We start from the raw sequence: 23511 nt of genomic DNA on the forward strand, positions 1-23511 counted from the left end.
AGGCCGTGTGCTCGGTGAGGGGGTGAGGGGGGTCCCTGTGGGGCTCTGGGGTCCCTGTGGGGCATGGGGGGGTCTGGGGGGTCTCTTGGGGTCCCTGTGGGGCATGGGGGGGTCTGGGGGGGGTCTCTTGGGGTCCCTGTGGGGCATGGGGCGTCTGGGGGGGTCCTTGGGGTCCCTGTGGGGCATGGGGGGGTCTGGGGGGGGTCTCTTCGGGTCCCTGTGGGGCATGGGGGGGGTCTGGGGGGTCTCTTGGGGTCCCTGTGGGGCATGGGGGGGGTCTGGGGGGATCTCTTGGGGTCCCTGTGGGGCATGGGGGGGGTCTGGGGGGATCTCTTGGGGTCCCTGTGGGGCATGGGGGGGGTCTGGGGGATCTCTTGGGGTCCCCCCCACCCCATTTGTCCCCACAGGTTCTGGAGCGGCTCCTCCTGCTCCTGTCCCCCCCCCGCAGTGGGGAGCAGAGTGGGGGGTCCCTGCTCGTGGCCCTGGCAGCGGAGGGGGACCCGGCCCGCTCGGGCTGCACCATCACCGGTGGGGGGGGGCACACAAAGGAGGGTGGGGGGGGACGGGGGGGGCTTGAGGGGACCCCAACCCAAACCCCCCCCATGTCCCTGCAGTGGCGGCCGCCGGGGACCTGACCCAAGGCATCGACACCGAAGCCCTTTGGGGAGGTAGGACCCGAACCCCCCCCCCCATTGCAGTTCCCCCCCATAGGGGGGGTCCTCACTGTGCCCCCCCCAACCCACAGCCGCTGTGGGGGTGCCGGGGGTGCCCCGTGCCCCTGCCCCATGCTGCGGCCTCATCCTGCACCGGGCCCGCCTGTGCTTGGCCTTCCAGGTAAGGGGGGGTCCCTCAATTCCACCCCCCCCATTGCTCTCCTTCCCCACACCCAGGGTGACCTTGGGGGGGGGGGGGGGCAGAATTGGGGCCGGGGGCCCCGGGGGAGCTCCGGCCCCCTCCACAAGTAGGGCAAGTGGATAAATATAACCGGGGTGGCCTGGTTTGGGGGGGGGATGACAAAATGGGGTCACGGGGGGGGCAGGAGGCTCCCCAGTACCCACCGCAGCCCCCAAACTGGTCCCAGTCCCTTGGCAGCGCTGGGGTTGTCTCCTCAAAGTGGGGTGAAGCAGCAGGACCCCCCCCCCCCCAAGGTGTGTGGGGCTTTGGGGGGGGCTTTGGGGTACCCACCCCTCCTCCTCGTGCCCCCCCCCCAAGCTCTGCGCCCCCCCCAACTGTGTGTGGCTGCGGCGGTTCCTGCACAAGGCCAGCGTGGTGCACCCCAAGGTACCAGCACTGGGGGGGGGACACACATCAGGGTGCACCCAGGGGGGGTCCCAACGTTGAACCCCCCCCCTGTGCCCCCCAGGTGGAGTTTCACATGTGTGTCAGCATCAATGGGGCCGTGGCCTCGCACACTTACGGGTGAGACACCGGGGACACCCCCACAGCATGGACACCCCTAACCTGGGACCCTATGGGGGGGCTCGGGGGGGTCCCAGCCCAGTGCCAGCCCTGTCCCTGTGTTCTGCAGGATGGAGAGCGCATGGACACTGCAGGGAGTGAGGCTGCGGGTCCAGAGCTGGCACTTCCTGCTGTAGGATGGGATGGGATGGGATGAGGGCAGGATGGGGATCGAATGGGGACAGGATGGGGATGGGGATAGGAAAAGGATGAGGATAGGAAAAGGATAAGGATGAAGACAGGGATGGGGATGGGGACAGGATGGGGATGGGAACAGGATTGGGACAGGGATAGGGAAAGGATGGGGATAGGAAAAGGGTGAGGATAAAGACAGGGATGGGGATGAGAATATATTGGGGATAGGGAAAGGATATGGATGAAGACTGGGATGGGGATGGGGACAGGATGGAGATGGAATGGGGACAGGGATGAAGACAGGGATGGGGATGAGAATAGGTTGGGGATAGATAAAGGATGTCAATGAAGATAGGGATGCAGATGGGGACAGGATGGGGATGGAATGGGGACAGGGATGATGACGGGGATGGGATTGGGATAACAACAGGATGGGGCCAGGCCAGGGCAGCTCAGGGCTAATGGGATGGGGAGGGGGGGCTCAGGGTCCCCAGGATGCAGAGGGGGGGGCAGGGACGGGTCAGCAGGGGCTGATCCAAGGGGTGTCCCAATGGATGCTGCACATCCCAGGCTGCATCCGGATGGATCCATCCCCCTCCTCCTCCCTCAGACCCACAGCCCCGGGGGGTGCCCCCCCCTGCAGCAGGATCCACCCCACACTGGGACCCCCCATCCGCCTGCGTGTGCCCCCCCCCGCAGCGGCTGCAGGACTGGGGGGGGAGCTGAGCCTGGTTCCTGTGGCCGCCCTGTGCCCCTGCCTGCGCCGGACCCCCAACCGCCCCTCTCGCCTCGACGCCATCACCATATCCCGGTGTTCCCGGTGGGATACGGGTTGGGGGGGGGGTACATATGGGGCCAGGTCGTTGTCCTTGACCGTGGTCACTTGTTCCTGTATGACCCCGTGGGGCTCCCGGCCCCGGTGCCCTGGTTCTTCCAGGATCCCTCTTGGATGGCGGATTGGGAACAATTCGGCTTCACCGCGGTCCCCCGTGCGCCGGCAGAGGGGGAGGAAGGTGAGGGGGGGGTCTGGTGATAACGAGGGGGGTCCCACCGGTGGCAGCACCCCCAGTGCCCCCCCCTCTTGTCCCTGCAGAGCTGGTGACTCCCGATGCCACCTACGCAGTGCAGCAGGGAGGGGGTGGCCCTGATGGGGACCAGCACCCCCAGAGGCTCCTGCTCTTCCTCTTCCTCCAGCACGAGGACCCCTTCCAGGCATATGATGCCAGTGAGTGGGGATGGGGGGGCTGAGGTTGGGGGGGGTCCCCATGGTCCAGGGGTGTCCCCGTGGTCTATGGGGGTGTTTCTGTCATGCAGGGATGTCCTCATGGTCTATGGGGTGTCCCCATGGTCTTGGGGGTGTTTCTGTCATACAGGGGTGTCCCCATTGTTCAAGGTTGTCCCCACGGTCTATGGGGTGTCCCCATAATCTTGGGGGTGTTTCTGTCATACAGGGGTGTCCCCACGGTCTATGGGGTGTCTCCATTGTCTGGGTGTGTTCCAATGGTCTGTGGGGTGTCCCCATGTCCTTGGGGGTGTTTCTGTCATACAGGGGTGTCCCCATTGTTCAGGGGTGTCCCCATGGTCTATGGGGTGTCCCTACTGTTCAGGGCTGTCCCCATTGTTCAGGGGTGTCCCCATGGTCTATGGGGTGTCCCCATAGTCTTGGGGGTGTTTCTGTCATACAGGGGTGTCCCCATGGTCTGGGGGTGTCCCCATGGTCTGGGGGTGTCCCCATTGTTCAGGGCTGTCCCCATTGTTCAGGGTACCCCCATGGTCCGGGGCTGTCCCCATGGTCTATGGGGTGTCCCCATGTTCTATGGGGTGTCCCCATGGTCTATGGGGTGTCCCCATGTGTCGCTGTCCCCGCAGGCACCCGCCTGCTGCTGCTGCGGTTCCTGGCTCAGACGCTGTGCAGCAGCCGCCCGGCGCTGGCCCGTGGGCTCCGAGCCCTCCTGCACCCCATGCTGGGGGAGCTGCGGCGGCGGCACGAGGTGGGTGCCACACATTGGGGTGCGGGGGGGGGCACCAGCACCCCCATTGACCCCCCCTGCCCACCCCAAGGTCCAGCAGCGCCTGGCACGGTCCCTCTCTGTGGCACTGGATGCGGTGGCAGCCGTGGTGACCGGGAGCTCCAGCGCCCGGTTCCGCCGGGGCTGCCTGAGCTCCATGCAGGTATGGGGGGGACAGGGGACCCCCGAGGTGAACGGGGGGGTCTGGGGGTGTCCCCCCCCCTGCTCCCGTTCCTGTCCCCACAGGTTGAGGACACCCCGGCTTTGGTGGCGGCCGCTCGGCGGAGCTTGGCTGAGGTCACCCATAGGCGGCTGCTGCCCATCGGCTCCTGCCAGACCCACGGGGACCCACAGGGGGGTGAGGGACACGCTGGGATAAGGGGGGGGGTTCACAGCCACCCCCCCAGCCCCATAGACCCCCCTTGGACCCCTCCCAGGGTCCCCATTGGAGCATCCCCGTGTGCAGAGGGGACAAATGGAAGAGGAGGAGGATGAGGAGGGTTCCCAGAGCAGCCAGGGGCAGGTGGGTGTCACTGGGGGCCCCCCCTTTTACTTCCCCATTAAACCTCATTGACCCCCCCCCCCCATCCCACAGGTGCTGCAGGAGATGGCCCAATGGATGGCCTAAGGGACAGGGATGGAGCCCACCCCTCTGCCATGTGCCAGCCCAGTTCACCCAGTTCACCCAATCCCAGCTGGTTCTGGCAGCCTCAGTCCAGTTCCCCCAGTTGGTTCCAGTTTCCTTCTTTGGGCCTAGTGCCACAGTTGCTCCCTGTTCTCCCAGTTGCTCCTAGTTTCCTCACTGATCCCAGTTCAACCAGTTGCTCCCATTTCTACCTGTCACTCCCAGTCCCCAACTGGTCCCAGTTCCCTACTGATCCCAGTTCTGCCCTGGTCCCAGTTCCCCACAGGTTCCAGTTCTTCCACTGGTCCCAGTTCCCTACTTGTCCCAGTTCTGCACTGGTCCCAGCTCCCCACAGCTCCCAGTTCTTCCACTGGTCTCAGTTCCCTACTAATCCCAGTTCTGCACTGGTCCCAGCTCCCCACAGCTCCCAGTTCTTCCACTGGTCTCAGTTCTCCCACTCTGTCCCATTTCTCCCAGCACTCCCAGCCCCCACTGGTCCCAGTTTTCCCAGTTCCCCCCCATTTTCCCACTCAGCTCCCACGCCATTGCCCCGCCCCCTTACGCCCCGCCCACACAACCACGCCCCCCTAAAGCCACGCCCCTATCATTAAGCCACGCCCCTTCAAGTGGAGCCAATCCCAAGCCCCGCCCCCCGCGCCCCCGCCCTGCAGCACCTGGCGCTGGCCCCGCCCCTCCAGCCCAGGCCCCGCCCCCCCGGGGCTGGCCCCGCCCCCCCGCCATGGCGCTGTCGCAGCCCGCGGCCGCCTCGTCCTGGGCCGCGGCCGCTCCGGCTCGGACCGGACCGGGCCCCGGAGCCGGTCCCGGAGCAGCCCCGGTCCCCTCCGCCGGGCCCGGCCCGTGCTGGGCCGCGGTGCTCGCCTGCCTCAGCCTGGCCTGCTCCTATGTGGGCAGCCTGTACGTGTGGGGCAGCCCCCTGCCGAGGTACGGGGGGTGCGGGGGGGGGCGGGTACGTGAGGAGACCTAGGGGGGTCTGTAGGGTGCTTGGGGGGGGTTGGAGGGTCCATGGGGGTCTGTAGGGCCCATGGGGGTCTGTAGGGTGCTTGGGGGGGGTCTGTAGGGTCCATGGGGGTCTGTAGGGTGCTTGCGGGGGTCTGTAGGGCCCATGGGGGTCTGTAGGGTGTTTGGGGGGTCTGTAGGGTCCATGGGGGTCTGTAGGGTGCTTGGGGGGGGTCTGTAGGGCCCATGGGGGTCTGTAGGGTCCATGGGGGTCTGTAGGGTGCTTGGGGGGGGTCTGTAGGGCCCATGGGGGTCTGTAGGGTCCATGGGGGTCTGTAGGGTGCTTGGGGGGGGTTGGAGGGTCTATGGGGGTCTGTAGGGTGCTTGGGGGGGGTTGGAGGGTCCATGGGGGTCTGTAGGGTGCTTGGGGGGGGTTGGAGGGTCTATGGGGGTCTGTAGGGTGCTTGGGGGGGGTTGGAGGGTCTATGGGGGTCTGTAGGGTGCTTGGGGGGGTCTGTAGGGTGTTTGGGGGGGGTCTGTAGGGTGTTTGGGGGGGGTCTGTAGGGTCCATGGGGGTCTGTAGGGTGCTTGGGGGGGGTTGTAGGGCCCATGGGGGTCTGTAGGGTCCATGGGGGTCTGTAGGGTGCTTGGGGGGGGTTGTAGGGCCCATGGGGGTCTGTAGGGTCCATGGGGGTCTGTAGGGTGCTTGGGGGGGGTTGTAGGGCCCATGGGGGTCTGTAGGGTCCATGGGGGTCTGTAGGGCGCTTGGGGGGGGTTGTAGGGCCCATGGGGGGGCTGGGGGTGTTCTGTACCATACCTGCCGGGGTTTGAGTGGTACCTGGGGGGCAGGAGTGCATTGAGGGCCCTGGGGACGGGGTCTTTGTGTTATCGGGGGGGGTTTGGAGCACATGAAGGGGCTGAGAGGGCCTGGGGGAATGCTGTAGTGTCTGTGGGGTGGGGGCAATGCAGGGGAATCCCCCCCCCTCCGGTACTGACCCCCCCTTGGCCACAGGGACCATCCATCTGTCATCAAGCGGCGCTTCACCAGTGTCCTGGTGGTGTCAGGGCTCTCCCCGGCCTTTGTATGGCTCTGGAAGGAGCTGACAGGCGTCAAGGTGAGTATGGAGAGGGTTGGGGGGGGGGGGGAACGGGGGACACCCCCATATGTGGCACTCACCCCCCCCTGTTTCCTCCCCACAGCTCGATACCCCCCTGCCAGCACTGCTGGGGCTGCGCCTGGAGGGGCTGGTGCCGGCCACGCTGCTGCCACTGCTGCTCACCATGGTACGTGTGGGGCTGGGGGGGGCACCAGCCCTCTGACCCCCCCCCCCAGGCTGCCTTTAAGCTCCCCATGCCCCCCAGATCCTTTTCCTGGGACCCCTCATCCAGCTCTCCATGGACCGTCCCTGGCGCTGGCTCGATGGCATCAGGGTGGCTTTTGGTAAGGGGGGGACACAACTTCTTGGGGGGGGGGGAGGTCCCAACCAGGGGTTGGGGGGGGGACAATTGGGCATTGATGGGGTTTGTGGGGGTGGAACTGTTGGGTCAGGGAGCAGTGGGTTTGGGGAGCAGCAGGAGGAGGTTTGGGGTCTATCCTTGCCCCCCCGGACCCCCTCTTTGCCCCACAGACCCCCGGTTCTGGGTGCTGTGCCTGGGGGACGTGCGCTGGCTGCGGAACCAGGTGGTGGCCCCACTGACGGAGGAGCTGGTGTTCCGTGCCTGCATGCTGCCCATGCTGGTGCCCTGCACCGGGCCCGGCCCTGCCGTCCTCGCCTGCCCCCTCTTCTTTGGTGTGGGTGAGTGAACCCCACACCGGGGACCCCCCCTTTGCCCCCCCAAACCGACCCTCACAGCCCCATTCTCACCCCCCAGCCCATTTCCACCACGTCATCGAGCAGCTCCGGTTCCGACAGGGCTCTGTCGGCAGCATCTTCATGTCAGCAGGTACCACTATGGGGGCCTGGGGTGCGGGACTTGGGGTGCTGGGAGGGGGATATGGGGTGGTTGGGGCAGGGTAGGGTGCCTGGGGGGACACATAGGGTGACTGAGGGGGATTTGGAGCGCCTGGGGGGGGATATTGGGGTGCTGGGGGAGGCACATAGGGTGCTCAAGGGAGATTTGGGCTGCCTGGAGGGGAGATGTTGGGGTGCTGAAGGATAACTTGGGGTGTCTGGGGGGGGATGTGGGATGCCTGGAGCAGTGGGGGGAGCCTGGGGGGGATCCAGGCTCCTCCAATCCCCCTCTTCCTCCTTCCCAAAGCTTTCCAGTTCTCCTACACCGCCGTCTTCGGCGCCTACACGGCCTTCCTCTTCCTCAGGACAGGTGGGTGCAGGCGGGGGGGGGGGGGGTACAGCGGGTCCGGGGGGGTCTCCATGGCTCTGTCCGTCTGTCCGTCCCTCCGCAGGTCACCTGGCAGGGCCGGTGCTGTGTCATTCCTTCTGCAACTCCATGGGCTTCCCGGCGGTGGGGGCAGCGCTGGAGCACCCCCGGCGCCGGGCGCTGCTGCCCTGTTACCTGCTGGGGGTCCTGCTCTTCCTCCTGCTCCTGCACCCCCTCACCGAGCCCACCTTCTTCGGGGGGACCCCGGCTTGTGCCCCCCAACCCGGGGGCCCCCCTACCTGCTCCTGACCCGGGCGTGGGGGCACCCGCCCCGGCCCCCGATACCCCCAACCCCCCTTTTTATAGGTGCCGCCGCACAGAGCTCTATTTTTGTGATTAAAGTGCTTTAAGCCTTGGTGTGGTGGGATTGAATGGGACTGGGAAGGACTGGGATGGATTGGGAAGGATGGGGAGGGACTGGGAGAGACTGGGACAAGACCACGCAGTGCTTGTGGTCTACTGGGACAGAACGAAGCAGGATCTGGGGCTGATCGGGCTGGACTGGGATTTGGCCCTGTTCTAACTGGGATGGGGCTGGGGCTGGACTGGGATTCATCCCTGTTCAAACTGGGACCGGAGGCAGCTCCCGAGTTCCTCCTGCCCACCAGGGGGCAGCAAACCCACAGCAGGTGCGCCGGTGCCCACGCTCAGCCATTGGGCAGGCGACAGCCAATAGGAGCGCGACGTGGGCGTGGCCAAGAGCCACGCCCCCTCAAGGACCACCCATTTCCAGCGGCGCTTTATTCCCGAGCCGCACCACGTGACTGCCGTACACCCGCTCGGCCCCGCCCCCTTCCCGTCCCCGGTACCCCCGGGTCCTACCACCCGGCCCCCGTTACGGGGGGTTCTCACAGTCCCGGTCGTGGTCACCGTGGGCTCCTCCGCGGGGGGGGGGCCCGTGGCTGTGCGCCTTGCGGATGTGCCGGTACAGGTCCCCGGACTGGGTGTAGCTGCGCAGGCAGTGCCGGCACTCGTAGGGGCGCTCCCGGGTGTGCACGGTGGCATGGCGCCGCAGGGTGTACGAGCACGAGAACGTCTTCCCGCACGTCGGGCACGTCGGGGCCTCGTCGGTGAAGAGCCCGAAGCCCCCGCGGCCCTCGAGCGGGGGCAGGAACAGCGGCTCCCGCAGCGCCGGTAACCCGAAGGGCAGCGGCTCCCCCGACGGCTCCCCGAAGGCCGCGGGCCGAGGGGCACGGGCAGGCGCCGGGAAGAGGCCGGCGGAGCGGCGGGTGCTGGCCTCGGGCTCCTCGTCGGAGATAACGATGGCTTCCACCTTGACCGCAGCAGGCAGCAGCCCCCCGGGGGCAGCGGGGGCCCAGGGCCCTGCGCAGAGCCCCCCCGGGGCCGGCAGCTCCCCCCCAGGGAAGGTGCCCCGAGGGGCGGCCTCCGTGGAGCTGCTGGGGCTGGGGAGCGGCAGCTCCGGGGCAGCAGCACGGGACCAGTCGCCTTCCATGCCCGGTTGTGTGGTGTCAGCCACATCCACACGGGACACGGGCGGCTCGGGGGGGGGGGGGCACCCCGTCCTCCCCCCCATCCCCAGCCTCGGGGGCCGGCCCTGGGGGGGGCAAAAGGGGCGCCCCCCCAGGGCTGGGTGGGCACTGCTGGGCGGCAGCGGGTGGCAGCGGGGGAGAACCGGGGGCATCCTCCTCCTCCTCCCGTTTGGTGCTGTCGGCCTCAGCCGGGACCCGAGCCTGCAGCTTCTTCTTGCACAGCTTGACCACGTCGTTCATGTGCAGGTAACTGGCGGCCGCCAGCACGTCCTCCAGCGGCGTGGCTGCCAGCGCCAGCCGGCCCTCGTACATGAACTCCAGCAGCAGCCCGAAGGCCGGCGGAGTCACGATCTCGCTGTTCAAACACACCAGGTCGCCCTTGTCCAGCCGCTCCGCGTAGCACATGTGGAAGAAGGCGCTGCAGGCGGCCAGCACCGCCCGGTGCGCCGGGAACGGGGCGCTCCCCACCAGCACGGTGCAGTCGCATAGGAAGCCCTGGGCTCGCTGCTCCCGCAGCCCCCGCAGCAGCTGCCGGCTGTGCTCCGGGAACTCCATGGTGGCCAGCGGGGCTCTGCCGGGCCTGGAAGGGGAGGGGGACAGCGGGAGGGGGGGGGGGCAAAGGAGGTCGATGCCAGACCCGGTACGGACCGGTCAGCTTCGGTACGGCCCGGTCAGCCCCAGTAGGACCCGGTCAGCCCCAGCAGGACCCATTCAGCTCCGGTACAGCCCGTTCACCCCCGGTACGTCCCGGTCAGCCCCAGCAGGTCCCGGTCACCCCCGGTACGTCCCGGTCAGCCCCAGCAGGTCCCGGTCAGCCCCGGTACGTCCCGGTCAGCCCCAGCAGGTCCCGGTCAGCCCCGGTACGTCCCGGTCAGCCCCAGCAGGTCCCGTTCACCCCCGGTACGTCCCGGTCAGCCCCAGCAGGTCCCGTTCAGCCCCGGTACGTCCCGGTCAGCCCCAGCAGGTCCCGTTCACCCCCGGTACGTCCCGGTCAGCCCCAGCAGGTCCCGTTCAGCCCCGGTACGTCCCGGTCAGCCCCACTGGGTCTCGCTCCATCCCTCCCCACCTCCGTGGTCCCCGTCCCCACTCACCACAAAGCAGCGGCCTAGCGACGTCCCGCCCCTCCGCGCTGATTGGCAGGCAGCTCGGCCAGCAGCTCCCGCTCTCATTGGTCAGATCACCTGCCACTCAAATTGCCGGGACGATAAGGGTGAGAGGTGCCTGTTGATTGGTGGCTTCACTCTGTCACTTATAGAAGAGGGCTGCTGATTGGCTTTTGTCGGGAAGAGGCGGCCATGGCCGTGGTTGCTACGACCGCGGGGCGGGGCGTTGCCGGGGAAGCCCTCAGAGGGGGGGTGGGCCTCCGGGCAGTGCCCATGTTTTGATTGGCTCTCAGATGTGTCACTCATCCGTCCCGCGCTTTCATTGGTCTGCTGTTCCCCGTGCAAGGCGTGTCCCTATCCCGCGCTCTGATTGGTGGGAACACCTTTCTGTCATCCCGGGACGGGGGCGGGGCTACGGTCTCCACGGCAACCAAGCCGGCGGGCTCTACGGGGGTGTGGCCAGGGCGGGGCTCCCCTCAGCCAATGGGACTCTACGGCGTGAGGCCCGGGGCGGGGTCAAGGGTCAGCGCCGATCCAAGATGGCGGCAGCGCCGGGGAGGTGAGCGTGCGCTTCGGGAGCCGCCTCCTTCCCCCCCCCCCCCAACCGGATCCCTCCCCCCTCCCCCCCCCGGGACCCCTGCACCGGACACCCCCCCCCCCCTCCGCCCCGTCTTGACCCCAACCCCCCCCCCCCCCATCGCCGACCGGGGTGCCCCATCTCGTATCGGGTCCCGGCAACGATCCCCCCCCCCCGGTTGTCCCATTCCCCCCCCGGTTATCCCATTCCCCACCCCCGTTATCCCGTTTCCTCCCGCATTATCCCTTTTCCCTCTCCCCGTTATCCCATTTCCCCCCGTTATCCCGTTCCCCCCCCGTTATCCCGTTCCCCCCCCCGTTATCCCGTTTCTCCCCCCGTTATCCCGTTTCTCCCCACATTATCCCGTTCCCCCCCCGTTATCCCGTTTCCCCTTCGTTATCCCGTCCCCCTTCCGCTCTCTCCCGGTTTGTTTCCGCCTCTTCCCCCCTTCCCGTTCCCGTCGGTGCTGGAGGCGGCGCCTCGGCCCTGCCCTTCGCCCCGACCCGGTCTCCCCGTCCCCCCCCGCAGGCGGCGGCCGGCGGCTCTGCTCTGTGCTGCGCTCTGCATCGGGGCCGCGATCGCCGTGGACCGGAGCAACTTCAAGACGTGCGAACAGAGCGGGTTCTGCCGGTGGGTACCGGGGATGGGGGGGGGGTTCTGCCGGTGGGTACCGGGGATGGGGGGGGGGCAGAGCGGGTTCTGCCGGTGGGTACCGGGGATGGGGGGGGGGTTCTGCCGGTGGGTACCGGGGATGGGGGGGGGGCAGAGCGGGTTCTGCCGGTGGGTACCGGGGATGGGGGGGGGGGTTCTGCCGGTGGGTACCGGGGATGGGGGGGGGCAGGAGCCGGGCTCAGCCGCTTGCCCCCCCCCGGTTCCCCCCGCAGGCGCCAGCGCGGCCTCAGCCCCGGGCAGTCTCCGTACCGGGCCCTGCTGGAATCACTGCAGCTCGGCCCCGATGCCGCCAGGATCCAGCTCATCAATGAGGCCACCAAGGTGGGCATGGGACCCGGGGGGGTTGGGGGGGGGGGTGAGGGGACCGGGTCTGATACCTGGAGCCTTGTGCAGGTCCCGCTGCTGCTGGAGCTGTGGGGGCTGAGGGGCAACATGAGCCGGATCCGCATCAAGGAGCTGAACCCACTGCGGCCGCGGTTCGAGGTGCCTGATGTGCTGGTGGCAGAGCCGCCGGTGGAGCGGTGAGCACCGGGATGGGACACATGGGGGGGGGTGAGGAGCTGCCTTCAATAACCCCCTTCAATAACCCCCTTCAATAACCCCCCTTCAATAACCCCCCTTCAATAACCCCCCTTCAATAACCCCCCTTCAATAACCCCCTTCAATTACCCCCCTTCAATAACCCCCTTCAATAACCCCCTTCACTAACCCCCTTCACTAACCCCCTTCAATAACCCCCTTCACTAACCCCCTTCACTAACCCCCGTTACCGGCAGGCTGGCGGTGAGCGGACGGGATGAAGGGAGCCTGGAGCTGTCGCTGGGCCCGGCCGGACACCGGCTGCTGGTGACGGGGAAGCCGTTCCGCATGGATCTGCTGCAGGGCCGGGAGCTGCTCTGCAGCATCAATGCCCGTGGGCTCCTCTTCTTCGAGCACCTCCGGCAGCGCCGGGACTCGTGAGTGTGGCTGGGGGGGGGGCACCGGTTCCATCCCCACATTCCCCCCCATTGGGGCGCTCCAAAAACACCCCCCCCACACCCCCCCAGGGAGCTTGGGGTGCCCCCATTCCCTGCTGGAGCCCTCCCAGTGAAGGTGACCCCAGGGAAGGTGGGGAGAGGGGAGCAGCAGCGCTCTGAGGGTCCCCCCAAAAGGGAGGGCAGCCCATGGGGAAGGGGGCTGGGGGGAAGCCGGGCCGGGCTGTGTCCGTCTGTCCGTCCGGCGCCTCCTTGCACTGACTCTTGGCTGTTTCTGTTTCTGGCTGCGCTTCCCCCCCTGCCCGCGCCCCAGTTTGTCGGATAAACTTAGTAGCTCGGTCGGTAGCTTGTGGGATAAGATCAAGACCCTTTTCCATAGGTAAATCTGTGGCTTCTGCTGCTGTCTCTGCCCCCCCTCCACTCCCCTGCCCTCCCCATGGGCCCCCAGTAGGAGCCCAGGCCAGGGGACCCCCTACCCCAGGCTCCAGTGGGAGGGAGGAGGAGCCAGGAGCTGCTGGGGCCATCCCTGTCCCCCTAGAAGTGAGGAGCTGCTCCCCCTGACTGAGCTGGGGGTGGTTATTGGGGTGCTCCCCCCATCCCGGCTCCCCAAGCGAGTGCCTTTCGGGGTGTCCTGTGTCTGTCTGTCCCTCACTGCGAGCCTGCTGTGTGTCTCATTCATCCCTGCAGCGACTGGGGTGCTCCAGCACCCCATAACTGCTCCTTCCCCCCCCACCAGGGACACCCCTAAGGAGCCCACGGCAGAGGAAGGGGCAGCTGCTGAGGGGCAGGAGGAAGGTGTTGCTGGCACAGAGGAGGCTGGTGACCAGAGTGAGAAGGTATCACAGGGATGGGGGGCTCTGAGTGAGGGGATGGGGCCAGCAGGGACCTGGGCCCCCCCTTTCTTTGGGGGGGACCCCATCTCCTTACCTGCCCCTTACCCCCAGCCCACAGAGGCCACGGCTGAGGCTGCAGAGGAGCCAGGTGCCTGGGAGGAGACATTCAAGACCCACACAGACACCAAACCCAATGGTGAGCCCCATTCTGTGGCTGATGGGGGGGTCAATGTGGGGAGGGGGCTCCCAGTTTCACCCCCCCTCCTGCTTTTCCTCCTCCCACCACAGGACCCACCTCAGTGGGGTTGGATTTCTCCCTGCCTGGCTTCGAGCACGTCTATGGCATCCCCGAGCACGCCGAGAGCCTGCGGCTGCGCACCACCGAGTGAGCAGTGGGAGGGCATGGGGAGGGTGATGGTGACACCAACCCGAGGGGGGGGGACACTGACCCGCTGGCCTCCTGCAGGGGGGGGGACCCGTATCGCCTCTACAACCTGGACGTCTTCCAGTACGAGCTCTACAACCCCATGGCCCTGTATGGCTCCGTCCCACTGCTCCTGGCACACAGCGCCCGCCGCACCCTCGGCATCTTCTGGCTCAACGCCGCCGAGACCTGGGTTGACATCAGCTCCAACACGGCCGGGAAGGTGTGGGGCAGGGGTTGGGGGGCACAGGGGGGGTGTAGTTGGGGTCCTGACTCCCCCTTTTCCGCTGTTGGCAGACGCTCTTTGGGAAGCTGCTGGATTACATGCACGGCGGAGGGGAGACACCACAGACCGACGTGCGCTGGATGTCTGAGAGTGGCATCATCGACGTCTTCCTGCTTCTGGGCCCCACACCTGCCGCTGTGATGGGGCAATACACTGCCCTCACCGGTACAGCCCTGGCAATGGGTGCCCCCTGCAGCACTCAGGGACCCCCATTCTGAGCCTCGCTGTGCCCCCCAACAGGCACCCAGGCGCTGCCCCCCCTCTTCGCCTTGGGGTACCACCAGAGCCGCTGGAACTACAACGACGAGGAGGATGTGGCCGCGGTGGAGAGGGGCTTTGAGGAACACGCTGTCCCCTGCGATGTGCTCTGGCTGGACATCGAGCACGCCGATGGCAAACGCTACTTCACGTGGGACCCCAGCAAGTTCCCCCGGCCCCGTGCCATGCTCGAGCAGCTGGCTGCGAAGAAACGCAAGGTGGGAGACCCCAGCCAGGGACTTGGGGGGCTGTGGACCCCCCTCGAGGTGCTGATGTGGGTCACTGTCCCCCCAGATGGTCAGCATCGTGGACCCCCACATCAAGGTGGACAACGGGTACCGTGTCCACACCGAGCTGCGCTCCCGCGGCTTCTATGTCAAGACAAAGGATGGGAGTGACTATGAGGGCTGGTGCTGGCCGGGTGAGTGGGGCTGGGGGGGTCCTGGGGGGGGGTTCTGGGGGGGTCACACTGACCCCTGTGTTGTCCCCAGGCTCTGCTGCGTACCCCGACTTCACCAACCCTGAGATGCGTGCGTGGTGGGCGTCCATGTTCGCATACGACCAGTATGAGGTGAGGAGCCACTGCTGGGGGGTTCATGCCCCCCCACCAGTGCAGCCCCCCCAAGTTATTGTCCTCTCCCTCCCCCAAGTCACTGTCACCCCCACATTGCCCTTTAGCTCTCACAACACCACCTTCCTGTATTGCTCGGGTCCCCCCACAAGCTCCTGTGTCCCCCTCTTTGCTTATCCCCCCCCCGTGCCCCCCTCCTCACCATGGGGCCCCCCCCAGGGCTCAACCGAGATCCTGTTCACATGGAACGACATGAACGAGCCCTCGGTGTTCAGCGGCCCCGAGGTGACAATGCACAAGGACGCGGTGCACCACGGCGGCTGGGAGCACCGCGACGTCCACAACCTCTATGGCCTCTATGTGGTGAGGAAACCCCCCCCCCCCGAACCCCGTTTTGCCCCCCACTTTCACAGGGGGGGGTCCCTTATGGCCTTTTCCTCTTTGTTCCCAGCAAATGGCAACGGCCGAGGGGCAGATCCAGCGCTCGGGGGGGCAGCACCGGCCCTTTGTGCTGAGCCGCGCTTTCTTCGCCGGCTCCCAGCGCTATGGTGAGGGTTGGGGGTCCCCCCCACGTGTCTTTGTGCCCCCCCATCCTCCTCCTCACCCCCCCCCCTCTCCCAGGTGCGGTGTGGACGGGTGACAACGCAGCCGAATGGGAGCACCTCAAGATTTCCATCCCCATGTGCCTGAGCTTCGGGCTGGCCGGGCTGGCATTCTGTGGTGGTGAGCATGGGGATACCGGGGGGGGGGGGATCCATGGGGGTTGGGGGTCACCCTAAAACCCTTCCTCCCCCCACAGCGGACGTGGGGGGGTTCTTTAAGAACCCCGATGCGGAGCTCCTGGTGCGCTGGTACCAGGCGGGTGCGTTCCAGCCCTTCTTCCGTGCCCACGCTCACCTGGACACGGCGCGGCGCGAGCCCTGGCTCTTCGGGGAGGACAATGCGGCGCTGATCCGCGGTGCTGTGCGGCTGCGTTACGCGCTCCTGCCCTTCTGGTACACGGCCTTTTACCACAGCCACCGCCACGGGCTGCCCGTCATGAGGTGAGGAGGGCACAGCCATAGGTTGGGGTGGATGGGAGTGTAAAGCTCATCCAGATCCAAGTCCCCTTCCACTGGAGCAGCTGCTCCAAGTCCCTGTGTCCAACCTGGCCTTGAGCACTGCCAGGGATGGGGCAGCCACAGCTTCCCTGGGCACCTGTGCCAGCGCCTCAGCACCCTCACAGGGAACAGCTTCCTTAAATCCAGTCTAAATGTCCCCTGTTCCAGTTTGAACCCATTATCCCTTGTCCCATCGCTCCAGTCTGTGATGAAGGCCCCTCTCCAGCATCCCTGTAGCCCCTTTCAGACCCTGGAAGCTGCTCTGAGGTCTCCACGCAGCTTCTCTTCTCCAGCCCCAATGTTCTCAGCCTGGCTCCAATGGGAGCTGCTCCAGTCCCTGCTCATCCTCATGTCCTCCTCTGGACTTGCTCCAACGGCTCCGTGTCCTCCTTACACTGAGGCCACGAGCACTGCACACAGTGGGTGTCAGGAGAGCAGAGTATGAGGGGAGAATCCCATCCCTGAGCTCTGGGGGTGCAGCCCAGCACAAGGAGGGGGGTCTGGGCTCAAACTCACACTGAACCCAGCTCATGGGGAGCTTCTCATCCACCAACAGCCCCAAATCTTCCTCTTCTTCCTCCTTCCTTCTTCCTTCCTTCCTCCTCTTCAGGCTGCTCTGAATCACTTCTCTCCCCATCCTGTGCCTGGGATTGCCCTTCCCAGCCACATTCCCCCTTCTCCTCCATAGGCCGCTGTGGATGGAGTACCCCGAGGACACCACCACCTTTGCCATAGATGATCAGTACCTGCTCGGTGAGAGGGGGTTTCCTCCATACTGGGATGTCCCCACACGTGTTGGGGTTCCCCCACCCCGATGTTAACCCAGCCCCCCTCTTCCTTCCCCAGACAGGGCGCTGCTGGTGCACCCCGTCACAGAGCAGGGGGCCCGTGGGGTGCAGGTCTACCTGCCTGGCAAGGGAGAGGTGAGGTTATGGGGGGGTGGATTCAAGCTTTGAGGGGGGGTTGGGGGTGCATTGACACCCCCAGTCCCTCTCTGGTACCCCCAGGTCTGGTACGACACCGTCTCCTACCAGAAGCATCACGCACCACAGACGCTCTACGTGCCGGTGACCATGAGCAGTGTGGGTGATGGGGACGGGTTTGGGGGTCTGGAGGTGGCTATGGAGGGGGGGGGGGGTTGAGCACACCTTACCCCCCCCGTTTCCCCCCCCCAGGTGCCGGTGTTCCAGCGGGGGGGGACAGTGGTGCCACGGCAGGAGCGGGTGCGACGTTCAACCGAGTGCATGCAGGGGGATCCCTTCACCCTCTACGTGGCCTTGAGCCCCCAGGTCAGTGCAGACCCCCCCGGACCCCCCTCCCATTACCTCTGTAACCCCCCCATTAACCCCCCCATTGCCCCCAGGGCACTGCTGAGGGCGATCTCTTCCTGGACGATGGGAAGAGCTTTGACTACGAGACAAAGGCGCGTTTCCTCCATCGCCAGTTCACCTTTGCTGGCAACACACTGACAGCCAGGTACCCCCAGCCCCCCCCCCCCAGGACCCCCCCCAATCCCATCTGCACCCCCCAACCTTCTCTTTCTACCCCCCTGCAGCTCTGCGGACCCCAAGGGCTCCTATGACACCCCAGTCTGGCTGGAGCGCGTGGTGATCCTGGGGGCAGAGAAGCCGGATGCCGTCATCCTCCAGCCTGCGAGTGAGTTGGGGGGTGACAAGGGGGGGGTGTTGGGGGTCTCCCACCCCCATTCCCCCCCTAATTCCCCCCATGTCCCCCCCAAAGACGGCTCCGAGATGCGCTTGGACTTCCAGCATGAGGCTGAGCCTCCCGTCCTCACCATTCGCAAACCGGGTGTCCGCATGGGCGACGACTGGGCCATCGTCCTGCGATAATGCAGGGGGGGGGGCCGCTGCCGGGGGGGGGGGGGCTCCTCCTCACACCCCCCCCTGCTCCCTCTGGGGCCCCCCCCACAGCCCCTCTCTCCCCCCCCTTGATCCCCACCCGGGGGCAGGGAGCTCCCACTGCCCCCTTGGCTGCTGTAGTGGGGGTGTCCCCCAGTGGGGCTGGGGAGGGGGGGGGTCATTGTCTCTGCCCCCCCACCCCCCCGTTCTCCCCCCACGTGTGGGGCTGGGGGGGTCAGGGCTGGTGGGGGATGGGGACCAAGGCTCTGTGTGCCCCCCCCAGCCCCTCTTGTGCCTCAAACCCTCCCCATCCCCTTCTTCTTCCCCCCCCCCCCCCCGTTTTCTCCCCCTGCCCTTAACCCGCAGAGGTGGAGGGGGGGGGGGGGGGGTGAAAGAACCCCCTCTTTTCTCTATGGGGCACATGAGGGTCGGGGGGGGTGGGGGGACAGATCCGGGCCCCCCCCCGCGGCTGGGCGGGGCCAGGGTGGGGGAGGGGCGGCCCCGCGAGGAATTTTGATAAAAGACAAATAAAACCAAGGAAAAAAAACCCAAATTCGGTGTTCGGAAGTGGGGGAAGGGAAGGGTGGGGGGGGGGGGAACACACAACCCGGAACCCGAGGCCGCGGGAGCCGCAGGTTCCGGCCGGACCCCGCTAGGGACGGACCGCGACCGGAAGCGGTGTCCGGAGCGCTGTTGGGAGGGGACCGGAAGTGCCGGCCTGGCCCGGCCAGGCCCGGCCCGGCGGAGGCGTCGCGGGGCTGAAGCGGGTCCCGGGATTGGCCCCGCCCCTTCCGGTGCTGGTAACGGAGGGGGGGGAGGGGAGGGGGGGACCGGGAGTGATGGGGGAGGGGGGAGGACACCGGGAGCGGTGCGGTTCATGGGGGGGGGGCTGCAGGGACCCCCCCCAAGCACCTGAACCCCCCCCTCCCCCCCAGGCCCCCCCGGAGCACCGGAGCCCCCCCCCGGAGCACCGGAGCCCCCCCCCGGGCCCCCCCGGCCCCACCATGAGGGTGAAGCTGAAGAACGTGTTCATCGTGTACTTCGTGGTGTCACTGGTGGGGCTGCTCTGTGCCCTCCTGCAGCTCGGTGAGGGGGGGGGGGGGCATGGGGGTCCCTGACCCCCCCCAGGGCCTTGCTGGGGTCCTTGATTATTGATGCCCCCCCCATTGCTTTACTGGTGTCCCTGACCCCCCCCCCCCCCAGTGCTTTACTGGGGTCCCTGACCCCCCCCCAGTGCTTTACCGGTGTCCCTGACCCCCCCCCCCCAGTGCTTTACTGGGGTCCCTGATGCCCTCCCAGTGCTTTACTGGTGTCCCTGACCCCCCCCCCCCAGTGCTTTACTGGTGTCCCTGACCCCCCCCCCCCCCAGTGCTTTACTGGTGTCCCTGACCCCCCCCCCCCAGTGCTTTACTGGTGTCCCTGACCCCCCCCCCCCCAGTGCTTTACTGGTGTCCCTGACCCCCCCCCCCCCCAGTGCTTTACTGGTGTCCCTGACCCCCCCCCCGCAGGGCAGCCGTGTGACTGCTCCCAGCAGATCCAGGCCGAGCGGCGCCGGGGCCGGGAGCGGCTGCGGGCGGAGCAGAGGAATGGGGGGGCTCGGGGGGAGCCCCGAGCAGAGGACGGGGGCCAGGCCCTGCCCACCATCTACGTGGTGACCCCCACCTATGCCAGGTGAGACCCCCCCCAGATCCTCTATAGCCTACCCAGTACAACACATAGATCTCTATGGCCTGGCCTGACCCCCCCAGACCCATATGCAACCCCTTTAGGCTCCATATAACCTGATCTGCCCCCCCCCAGACCCATTTGCACCCTTTTTGAACCCCATATAACCTTACCTGTTCTCCCCCCAACTCATTTGCACTCCCTTTGGGCCCCATATAACTTAATCTGTCCCCCCCTGAACCATTTGCACCCCCATTAGGCTCCATATAACCTCACCTGCCCCCTCCACACCCATTTACCCCCTGTAGAACCCAGCCTGCTCTCCCAAGACCCATTTGTACCCCCCATAGACCCCATATAACTTACTCTGCCCCCCCAGACCCATTTGTCCCCCTCCAAACCTCACCTGCCCCCCCCATTCCCTTCTCCCTGCACCCCCCAGACCCATTTGTACTCCCCCATAGGCCCCATATAACTTGCTCAGCCCCCCCAGACCCATTTGTCCCCCTCCAAACCTCACCTTCCCCCCCGTTCCCTCCTCCCTGCCCCCCCCAGACCCATTTATCCCCCTCCAAACCTCACCTGCCCCCCCCATTCCCTTCTCCCTGCACCCCCCAGACCCATTTGTACTCCCCCATAGGCCCCATATAACTTGCTCAGCCCCCCCAGACCCATTTATCCCCCTCCAAACCTCACCTTCCCCCCCGTTCCCTCCTCCCTGCCCCCCCCAGACCCATTTATCCCCCTCCAAACCTCACCTTCCCCCCCATTCCCTCCTCCCTGCCCCCCCCAGACCCATTTATCCCCCTCCAAACCTCACCTTCCCCCCCCATTCCCTCCCCCCTGCCCCCCCCAGCCCCATTTGCACTGCACAACCCGCTCTGTCCCCCTCCCCCCCCTTCCTCAGTGTCACACAACCCTCCCCGACCCCCCCCTTCCGTTGTGCCCCCCCCAGGCCGGTGCAGAAGGCAGAGCTGGTGCGTCTGTCCCAGACCCTGCTTCACGTCCGAGCTCTGCACTGGGTGGTGGTGGAGGACGCGGCCGCCCCCACGGCGCTGGTATCGCGGCTCCTGGCGACCAGCGGGGTCCCCTTCACCCACCTGCATGCGGAGACCCCCCCCGAGAGCCGCCGCCGCCCCGGGGACCCCCCCTGGCTGCACCCGCGGGGGGCCGAGCAGCGGAACCGAGCCCTGCGCTGGCTGCGGGACACGAGGGCACCGGGGGACGGAGGCGTCGTTTACTTCGCGGATGATGATAACACCTACAGCGTGCGGCTGTTTGAGGAGGTGGGAGAGCAGCCTGAGACCCCCCCCGCAGCCTGAGACCCCCCCCGCAGCCTGAGCACCCCCCCTGCAGCCTGAGACCCCCCCCGCAGCCTGAGACCCCCCCCCGCAGCCTGACCACCCCCCCCGCAGCCTGAGCACCCCCCCAGAACCCCCTGAGCCCCCCAGAACCTCCTGAACCCCTCAACACCCCCTGAGCCCCCCAGAACATCCTGTGTCCCCCCAAACATCCTGAGCACCCCCTGCACATCCTGAACCCCTCAGCACCCACTGAGCACCCCAGAACATTCTGAGCCCCTCAGCACATCCTGAGCACCCCAGAACATCCTGAGCACCCCAAACATCCTGAGCAACCCCAGAACATCCTGAACCCCTCAGCAGCTCCTGAGCCCCCCCCAGAACATCCTGAGCCCCTCAGAACCTCCTGAGCACCCCAAACATCCTGAGCCCCCCCAGAACATCCTGAGCCCCCCCAGAACATCCTGAGCCCCCTCAGCACCTCCTGAGCCTCCCTGCACATCCTGAGCCCCCCCCACACATCCTGACCCCACTCCCCAGCACACCCTAATCCACCCTAGAGCATCCTGGTCCCTTCCAGCATCCCCTGATCCCATACTCTGGAGCCCTGAAATATCTCCCTAAACCCCTTCAGACCCCCTTAAATTCCCCTCCAGAACCTCCTCCTCCCCCTTGAACCCCTTAAACCCCCCTCATCCTCCCCAGACCCCACAGAACCCTTAACTACCTCCCTCTCAATGCCCCCCTGGACCCCTTTAGTACCCCCCCCTCACCCCATAACCCGCACCCCGTAACCCCCCCCTGCACCCCATAACCCCCCCTCACCCCATAACCCCCCCCCTTACTCCATAACCCCCCCTCACCCCATAACCCCCCCTTACCCCCTAACCCCCCCTCACCACCTCTCCCCCCAGATGCGCAGCACCCGCCTGGTGTCGGTGTGGCCGGTGGGGCTGGTGGGGGGGCTGCGGCTGGAGCGGCCGCTGGTGGCCGGGGGCCGGGTCGTGGGGTTCCACACGGGCTGGAAGCCGGAGCGCCCGTTCCCTATGGACATGGCCGGGTTCGCTGTGGCTCTGCCCCTGCTGCTCGAGCGGCCCCAGGCGCTCTTCGACCCTCGGGCCGAGCGGGGCTACCTCGAGAGCAGCCTCCTGGGGGCGCTCGTGTCCCCCGAGCAGCTCGAGCCCAAGGCGGATAACTGCACCCAGGTGGGGAGGGGGGGGGCACAGTGGGGGGTTGGGGGGTCCTGGGGTCTCATAGGGGTACAGTGGGATGATGGGGTCTCATAGGGGTACATTGAGGGGCCTGGGGGCTCATAGGGGCACAGTGGGGGGTTGGGGGTCTCATAGGGGCACATTGAGGGGCCTGGGGGTCATAGGGGCACAGCGGGGGGCCTGGGAGCTCATAGGGGCACAGTGGGGGGCTGGGGGTCTCATAGGGGCACAGTGGATGCTGGGGGTCTCATAGGGGCACATTGAGGGGCCTGGGATTTCATAGGGGTACAGTGGGGGGCTGGGGTCTCATGGGGGCACAGTGGGGGGCTGGGGGTCTCATAGGGGCACAGTGGGGGGGCTGGGGGCTCATAGGGGCACAGTGGGTGCTGGGGTCTCATAGGGCACATTGAGGGGCCTGGGGGGCCCTGGGGGCTCATAAGGGCACATTGAGGGGCCTGGGATTTCATAGGGGCACAATGGGATGATGGGGTCTCATAGGGGTAAAATGGGTGCTGGGGGGTCCTGGGGGTCTTACAGGGACACAGTGGGGGGCTGGGAGCTCATAGGGGCACATTGAGGGGTCTGGAGATTTCTGGGGTCTTATAGGGGCAAAGTGGGATGCTGGGGTCTCATAGGGGCACAGTGGGTGCTGGGGGGGCCTGAGGTCTCATAGGGGTACAGTGGGGAGCCTGGGATTTCATAGGGGCACAGTGGGGGGCTGGGCTCTCATAGGGGCACAGTGAGGTCCTGGGGGGGCCCAGGCTGCAGCATTGGGGTCCAGCCCCATTGCACCCCCAGGTGCTGGTGTGGCACACGCGGACGGAGAAGCCGAAGCTGCGGCAGGAGGAGCAGCTCCAGCGTGAGGGACGGGGCTCGGACCCACACATCGAGGTGTGAGGGACCCCCCCGGGGCCACGCTGGATGTGGGGCCCCCCCCGGGGGCACTCAGCCTTTATTTATCACAGGGGACCCCCCCTTTATGTGGGGCTCCCCCCACTTCTCCCCCAGGGCTCCCCAATGGAGCGATGTCTCCATAATAAACATTCCTGCTACATCCTCACCTGTGTTTGGGGGGGGTCACCCCACTATGGGTGCCTCATACTGGGGGGGGGATGCTGTCTGCCCCCCCCATTGCTCAGGGGCCATGGGGGGCGGGGTAGGTGCTGCCCCCCCGGACCCAGCTCCTCTCACCCCGGGGGGGGCCATGGTAAAGGCACCTCTGCACCCCTGCAATAGTAATTGGGGTCCTGGGGGGGGGGGCAGGCAGGGGGTACCCCATTGTGTGCCCCCCCTGCCCCCCCGGTGTCAGGCCTCATCTGGTGCCATCGTGCCCCATCACCCCCCAGCGTGTGGGTCCCAGGAGTGCAGCAAAGCCTTTGGGCCCCCCAAGTCTCTGTAGGGCTGAGAATGGGGGGGTGAGGGTCACCCCCCCAAAGCAAGGCCACAGCAGCCCAACCCCCCCCCCCGCTTCATCACCTGGGTCCTGGTAGGGTGCGGGGGGTCTGCAGGTCCTGGTAGAGGCAGGTGGGGGGGGCTCTGTGCAGGGGGGGCTGCTATAGGGCAGGGGCAGGTGGGCCGGGGAGGATGCAGCTCCCAATGGGGCTGCCCCATGGTGGCCAAGGGC

General features: G+C 66.8%; 5 protein-coding genes and 1 long non-coding RNA gene across 7 annotated transcripts; 5 read left to right on the forward strand and 1 right to left on the reverse strand.

The window, feature by feature from the left end:
• Positions 1-1216: 1216 nt before the first annotated feature.
• LOC117437378 (uncharacterized) lies at positions 1217-1597 on the forward strand. Its single transcript, XR_004550436.1, has 3 exons — positions 1217-1281; positions 1364-1419; positions 1529-1597. It is a non-coding gene; the product is annotated as an uncharacterized lncRNA (long non-coding RNA).
• Positions 1598-2216: 619 nt separating this feature from the next.
• TOP6BL (TOP6B like initiator of meiotic double strand breaks) lies at positions 2217-4786 on the forward strand. The gene is made up of 8 exons (XM_034071670.1): positions 2217-2396; positions 2477-2606; positions 2687-2818; positions 3463-3584; positions 3655-3765; positions 3849-3960; positions 4040-4125; positions 4198-4786. The coding sequence occupies exons 2-8, from the start codon at positions 2543-2545 to the stop codon at positions 4228-4230; spliced, it is 660 nt and encodes a 219-aa protein (XP_033927561.1). The 5' UTR covers positions 2217-2396; positions 2477-2542; the 3' UTR covers positions 4231-4786.
• Positions 4787-4966: 180 nt separating this feature from the next.
• Positions 4967-7880, forward strand: RCE1 (Ras converting CAAX endopeptidase 1). The gene is made up of 8 exons (XM_034071843.1): positions 4967-5169; positions 6197-6299; positions 6385-6468; positions 6547-6625; positions 6813-6980; positions 7057-7128; positions 7444-7506; positions 7589-7880. Exons 1-8 carry the CDS (start codon positions 4967-4969, stop codon positions 7810-7812), a joined length of 996 nt encoding a protein of 331 aa, XP_033927734.1. The 3' UTR covers positions 7813-7880.
• A 417-nt stretch (positions 7881-8297) lies between these two features.
• On the reverse strand, positions 8298-10121 carry ZBTB3 (zinc finger and BTB domain containing 3). Its single transcript, XM_034071671.1, has 2 exons — positions 9107-10121; positions 8298-9072 (listed from the first exon to the last, which is right to left on the reverse strand). The coding sequence occupies exons 1-2, from the start codon at positions 9606-9608 to the stop codon at positions 8399-8401; spliced, it is 1176 nt and encodes a 391-aa protein (XP_033927562.1). The 5' UTR covers positions 9609-10121; the 3' UTR covers positions 8298-8398.
• A 466-nt stretch (positions 10122-10587) lies between these two features.
• Positions 10588-17728, forward strand: GANAB (glucosidase II alpha subunit). 2 transcript variants are annotated; one of them, XM_034071663.1, is made up of 25 exons: positions 10588-10715; positions 11262-11363; positions 11618-11726; positions 11799-11926; positions 12182-12361; positions 12693-12758; positions 13116-13215; positions 13324-13408; positions 13501-13597; positions 13679-13859; positions 13934-14087; positions 14163-14398; positions 14475-14601; positions 14672-14751; positions 14971-15114; positions 15203-15299; positions 15373-15474; positions 15551-15794; positions 16540-16604; positions 16698-16774; positions 16859-16933; positions 17027-17140; positions 17215-17327; positions 17407-17507; positions 17592-17728. In XM_034071663.1, exons 1-25 carry the CDS (start codon positions 10696-10698, stop codon positions 17699-17701), a joined length of 2907 nt encoding a protein of 968 aa, XP_033927554.1. In that variant the 5' UTR covers positions 10588-10695; the 3' UTR covers positions 17702-17728. The 2 variants fall into 2 exon arrangements, with proteins under 2 accessions (XP_033927554.1, XP_033927555.1); XM_034071664.1 differs by lacking the exon at positions 12693-12758 and having other exon boundaries at positions 10589-10715.
• Positions 17729-18403: 675 nt separating this feature from the next.
• Positions 18404-22947, forward strand: B3GAT3 (beta-1,3-glucuronyltransferase 3). The gene is made up of 6 exons (XM_034071669.1): positions 18404-18510; positions 18646-18796; positions 19219-19381; positions 20331-20661; positions 21591-21881; positions 22686-22947. The coding sequence occupies exons 2-6, from the start codon at positions 18715-18717 to the stop codon at positions 22782-22784; spliced, it is 966 nt and encodes a 321-aa protein (XP_033927560.1). The 5' UTR covers positions 18404-18510; positions 18646-18714; the 3' UTR covers positions 22785-22947.
• The last annotated feature ends 564 nt before the right edge of the window (positions 22948-23511 follow it).

Source organism: Melopsittacus undulatus, chromosome 22 (genome assembly GCF_012275295.1).
Source record: "Melopsittacus undulatus isolate bMelUnd1 chromosome 22, bMelUnd1.mat.Z, whole genome shotgun sequence".
NCBI classification, from domain to species: domain Eukaryota; kingdom Metazoa; phylum Chordata; class Aves; order Psittaciformes; family Psittaculidae; genus Melopsittacus; species Melopsittacus undulatus.

Bases quoted from the DNA above. Each gene is read 5' to 3' on its own strand.
- TOP6BL (XM_034071670.1), top strand. From the start codon at position 2,543: ATGGCGGATTGGGAACAATTCGGCTTCACCGCGGTCCCCCGTGCGCCG. The intron at 2,607-2,686 runs GTGAGGGGGGGG...TTGTCCCTGCAG, and splicing joins GCCGGCAGAGGGGGAGGAAG to AGCTGGTGACTCCCGATGCC. The intron at 3,766-3,848 runs GTATGGGGGGGA...CTGTCCCCACAG, and splicing joins GCTGCCTGAGCTCCATGCAG to GTTGAGGACACCCCGGCTTT.
- B3GAT3 (XM_034071669.1), top strand. From the start codon at position 18,715: ATGAGGGTGAAGCTGAAGAACGTGTTCATCGTGTACTTCGTGGTGTCA. The intron at 19,382-20,330 runs GTGAGACCCCCC...TGCCCCCCCCAG, and splicing joins GTGACCCCCACCTATGCCAG to GCCGGTGCAGAAGGCAGAGC. The intron at 20,662-21,590 runs GTGGGAGAGCAG...CTCTCCCCCCAG, and splicing joins GCGTGCGGCTGTTTGAGGAG to ATGCGCAGCACCCGCCTGGT.
- ZBTB3 (XM_034071671.1), bottom strand. From the start codon at position 9,608: ATGGAGTTCCCGGAGCACAGCCGGCAGCTGCTGCGGGGGCTGCGGGAG. The intron at 9,073-9,106 runs AGGCTGGGGATG...CGGGGTGCCCCC, and splicing joins CCCCCCAGGGCCGGCCCCCG to CCCCCCCCGAGCCGCCCGTG.
- GANAB (XM_034071663.1), top strand. From the start codon at position 10,696: ATGGCGGCAGCGCCGGGGAG. The intron at 11,927-12,181 runs GTGAGCACCGGG...CGTTACCGGCAG, and splicing joins GCAGAGCCGCCGGTGGAGCG to GCTGGCGGTGAGCGGACGGG. The intron at 15,475-15,550 runs GTGAGCATGGGG...CTCCCCCCACAG, and splicing joins CGGGCTGGCATTCTGTGGTG to CGGACGTGGGGGGGTTCTTT.
- RCE1 (XM_034071843.1), top strand. From the start codon at position 4,967: ATGGCGCTGTCGCAGCCCGCGGCCGCCTCGTCCTGGGCCGCGGCCGCT. The intron at 6,300-6,384 runs GTGAGTATGGAG...TCCTCCCCACAG, and splicing joins AGGAGCTGACAGGCGTCAAG to CTCGATACCCCCCTGCCAGC. The intron at 6,469-6,546 runs GTACGTGTGGGG...CATGCCCCCCAG, and splicing joins TGCCACTGCTGCTCACCATG to ATCCTTTTCCTGGGACCCCT.